Source organism: Abramis brama, assembly GCF_963993115.1.
Source record: "Abramis brama genome assembly, chromosome: 20".
NCBI classification, from domain to species: Eukaryota; Metazoa; Chordata; class Actinopteri; order Cypriniformes; family Leuciscidae; genus Abramis; species Abramis brama.
This window is the reverse complement of record NC_139982.1, coordinates 31,165,959-31,170,958: the sequence shown is the minus strand read 5'-3', so window position 1 is coordinate 31,170,958 and position 5,000 is coordinate 31,165,959. Positions and strand designations below refer to the sequence as shown.

Genomic DNA, 5,000 nt, shown 5'->3' with positions numbered 1-5,000 from the left:
ATAAAGTCTGCAAAAAATGATGTTTTTTAGTACAAATATCTTAACCTTCTTAAAACAAGATTCCTTTACTTGAGATGCTAAATGACAAGATATTATGACTTATTTTCTGGAAATTAATGAATGAAAATGAAGCGAGTTTTTGCTGAAAACAAGAACAAATATCTGCACCATCTGGAAAGTGGGCGGGGCATGAGCTAAGCTCATGAATATTAATTTTGTGATGCCATGATTTGCAAAGACAGACCTTTGTAGGTGGGAGAATAGAATGGAATGGGATGGGATGGAATGGAATGAAATGGGATGGGATGGGATGGGATGAAATGAGATGAGATGAGATGGGATGGGATGGGATGGGATGGGATGAGATGAGATGAGATGGGATGGGATGGGATGGGATGAGATGAGATGAGATGAGATGAGATGAGATGGGATGGGATGGTTTGGAATGGAAGGGAATGGAATGGAATGGGATGGGATGGGATGGGATGGAATAGAATAGAATGGAATGGAATAAAATGGAATAGAATAGAATGGAATGCAATAGAATGGGATGGAATGGAATGGAATAAAATGGAATAGAATATAATAGAAAGGAAAGGAAAGGAAAGAAAAGAAAAGAAAAGAAAAGAAAAGAAAAGGAAAGGAAAGGAATAGAATAGAATAGAATAGAATAGAATAGAATAGAATAGAATAGAAATGTGTGCAAACCACGTAAGTGCAGACACCCTCCCTAATTCAAGTAAATGCTCTGAAACTGAGTAAAAACGAAAGGCCCCAGGCAGGACCAGGTCTCCCACCGAGTGTCCAGGAAGAGTCTTTATTCTTCGCCGCAGGGTTTGGGGCAGTAACATTTTTAAGGGGTTTTTCCATGTGTCGTCCATCCCTAATTGGAAAGAGGTCATGCCACCATCTGATTTCAACAGTTCAGGGTGTCTACGCGGACCTTTAATGTCCGTTTCCTTGCAAAGAAACTCAACATTCAGCATATCACAGATTAAAAGGGGAGCAAATGGAGACTGAAATCTATAGAAATATATTGATTTATATTTAAAATAAAGCAAAATACAGTTTTTTCATGGCTGGTAAGAAATAAATGTTGCACTTTATTTTAAGGTGTCTGTGTTAAAGAGTAATTATACATTTAAGTACTGAGTAATAATAATGAACTATATGTACTTACTATAGGGTTAGGGTTTAGTTTAGGGTTAGCTGCATATAATTATGCATAATTTATCATTATTACTATAGTAACTAAATGTAACACGTGTAACAACGACTCTTTAAAATAAAAAGTGTTACCAAAATATGTATGGCTGGTAAATGTTCTTGACTTAACCACCATTTTGCATTTGGTAATAAATAAGGACATTTTTGGACCCTGTTCTCTTATTCTTTGCCAGCCATAGTGTCAAATCTATCGCTCACGATCGAACCACAAACCAGAGACTGTGCCAGAGATGAGCTAGTAAGAAAGCTGAATCATTATAATTCATGATCTAAGCAGGGCAAGTCACGGCAAACCCGGTTTAACAGTGCAATCTAGTCAGACAGAGGCAGAGATGCTCTGACAGATGATTAACAACCTAAAACGCTTCAAATTTGTCGTAAAATGAAACAAAACTAGTTAACCTTTATTTATTTAACCAGGCAAGTCACTTTCTCAACTTCACTTTATTTTCAACGACAGTCTGGCAGGAGGATTAAAATCTCCTGAAAGACATACAGTACTAACATATTACAATACACACACACACACACACACACACACACACACACACACACACACACACACACACACACACACACCTATACATTCATTTAAAACATTCCCAAGCTGTGATAAAAACATTCCCTAATAGTTTTTTAAATAAAAGATTCCAATTTCAATGACTTTGAAATCAATGAAATCAATGACCAATCATTTGGAGCAGCGACACCAAAAGCAGAGCGACCATAGATCGTTTTTTTTTGTAGGGATTATCAAACGAATATGATTAGATGATTGGGTTGAGTATGTACTAACGTGATTGCAGCAACTCTTGCAGATATTTGGGTAAATTAGACTAGCTGTCTCAAGTCAAGTTGTCAGTTACAGGCTTTTAAATGGTAAGTTCACCCAAAAATGTAAACTCTGTCAGTAATTACTCTCCCTCATGTTGTTCAACCCCGTCAGTCTTTCGTTCATCTTCAGAACACAAATTAAGATATTTTTGATGAAATCTGAGAGCTGTCTCACTCCTCCATAGGCTTCTCTGTTATTGAAACTTGCCGGCCCAGAAAGTTAGTAAAGACAATGTTTAAAATAGTCCAAGTGACTACAGTGACTCAACCTGAAGTTTATCAAGCGACGAGAATACTTTTTGTGCGCAAAACAACAAAAATAACGACTTTATTCAACTCTTCAAGTTCTTTTGTGTGAGTGAGTTCACGTAGTGTAACAGCGCAGCGCTTCTGGGTTGTACGTCAGAACGGAGGCTCACTATTGGCCGACGCTGGTCGTGTGTGATGCTGGCCAATGGTGAGCCTCCACTCTGACGCACAAGAAAATGAATAGTTTAAAGTCTTTTTTTTTTTTTTGGGCACAAAAAGTATTCTCATCGCTTGATAAACATAAGGCTGAGCCACTGTAGTCACTTGGACTATTTTAACAATGTCTTTACTAACTTTCTGGGCCGGCAAGTTTCAATAACAGAGAAGCCTATGGAGGAGTGAGACAGCTCTCAGATTTAATCACAAATATCTTCATTTGTGTTCTGAAGATGAACGAAAGTCTTACAGGGTTGAAACAACATGAGGGAGAGTAATTACTGACAGAATTATAATTTTTGGGTGAACTAACCCTTTAACTGTAATCTGCATGTGTGTGTGTGTGTGTGTGTGTGTGTGTGTTGTGCGTAGATCAGAAATCGCTGGACGACTGCTGTAAGGATGGCAAGGACAGAGGCCAGGCGTCTCAGGACTGCACGAGTCTGCCGCTCATCTCTGGATCCACGACCTGCAGGTTTGAACCACAACTTCAGCATTTCCACAGCAAATGCGTTAAACAGCGATGAATCAGTTTTTTTTAGCTCAGCAAGCCGTCTAAACAAAAGCAAACAGAACCCATTATAGTCAGAGATGCTGTCTACGCAAACAGACGCAAACGGATCGAGTGCAATAAAATAAACACTTTTTTGCATGTTTTCTTTCCACTGGTCTGAAATGTTCAAAAATCTCCCCAAAAAACTGATTAGTGCATGAAAAATCACCGGTCTTGCCTGTAGTGTTTTGGAGTTATAGGCATAAGTAGCATCATTTGTTTCCTGGCAGACTGATAAAACTTGTGCATGCATCCAGTCAGACTGAAGCATGCAATTATGGGTTAAAAACAGGGCATAATATGCCCTTAATGTTGTCTTGAGTCTCAGGTTTTCCTGCTTGAATGTTGATTATTTTCCTCATATTCTCCATTGTTGTGGCTCCTCTCTTCCCAGTCTGTCAGTAACGCTCTGTTTACTTCCTGTCTCTATGGCTACGTTCACACTGTTAGTCCAAATCCGATTATTTGTGTATCCGATCTAAAATTATTGACGTCCACACTGTGTACCGCAACTGTTCAGATCCGATTTGTGTGGCTTCCGTTTTCCGGAATATCTGCATTGGTTTCTATGGCAATGACGTTGCGTTGGTAGGAATACGGCAAAAACCACAACAACCGCAACATGGAGGGGTTTGCAATAGAGATGCTGGGCCCTATCTTGCACCCAGCGCAATTGACTTTGTACACCGACGCATGTATCATTCCTATTTTGCACCCGACGCACAGCGGACTTTTCCCTCCACAGACGCACGTCGGTAAATTAGGAAATGAACTTGCGCTCCCGGGGGCGGTTCAGCGAAAAGAGGAGGCGTGTTCCGGCGCAAACGTTCCCTGGTGCTATTTTGCAGTTTCAGAAAACAATTCCACCACAGACCAGGAGAAACCTCGTCTAAAGTCAGTTGCGCGTTATTCAGATGCTATTTTAAGGGCGCATGCATGGCCATAATGTCGCGTGTGCACAACGCACACACACTTTGCTTCTCTCATCTACACAGAAGCAGCAGTTTTCATTTTTAGAAAACCATACATTATTACAAGGAAAAATATTCCACATGAGGGAAATCATTGTTGTGTCCATGAAGATGTGAAAAAATAGGCATAAATCTAGCTTACACATTTACCCAAATTATCATACGCCTGTTTAACCGAAGCTAATCTGGGTGTGTTTCTCCATCCCCAATGTCACTTCTCTGTGTTTTACGGCCCTGTCGAGAACGTCGGTCTCCTCGGCTGTGAACCGCTCCTGGCAAATCCGCCGTTATAATAGCAATCCGCCATGGAACAAGCGCGCCTGCTCTTAAAGGGAATGTGAGATGACGCTCTGATTGGTTTATTTCACGTTACGCCCAAACCACACCTATGAGTAATGAAGCTACTTCAGACCAACACATTTTAGATTTGCGCTGAGATCCGCCCACAAAGTTACTTGCGTTTCGCGCTTGATACTTGCGTTTCAGATCGTTAAAATAGGGCCCGTTGTCTTATTTAAATTTGACAACATTACAATGTGTAGCCGGGAGAACCGGGAGGCTGGCTTTTTTCCACGTTGGATTCTCCATCGGTTTACAAACACGTCTCCGTTATATTGCCATTTTCATTTGAACAACACAGCATTGTTTCGCCATTGTTTTCCTATAACAACATCTGACGTTTACATTTTATGTGGCATGAAAAATTCACATAAACCACACGAAATCCGATCAGATCAGTCAGACTGAAACGGATTTCCAGAAATGCATGTAGCTTGAAACAGATTTGAAAAATCCGTTCACACTTGCTAAATCTGATCGGATTTCAATCGGATATGCACACAAATCGGATTTGAATGTAGCCTATGAAGCCCCTCCTTCTGAAAAGCACACTGTGCTCTGATTGGTCGGCTGGATCAGTGTATTGTGATTGGTCGAGCGCTTCGAGTGTG

General features: G+C 40.4%; 1 protein-coding gene across 3 annotated transcripts in view; it reads left to right on the top strand.

Moving 5' to 3' along the window:
• fbln1 (fibulin 1) overlaps positions 1 to 5,000 on the top strand; it is a 53,650-nt gene that overhangs the window by 2,402 nt on the left and 46,248 nt on the right. For all 3 annotated transcript variants that reach the window (XM_084095935.1, XM_084095936.1, XM_084095937.1), the window contains exon 2: positions 2,899 to 3,001. In XM_084095935.1, coding sequence (XP_083952061.1) covers positions 2,899 to 3,001 — 103 coding nt within the window. The remainder of the gene's footprint in view (positions 1 to 2,898; positions 3,002 to 5,000) is intronic.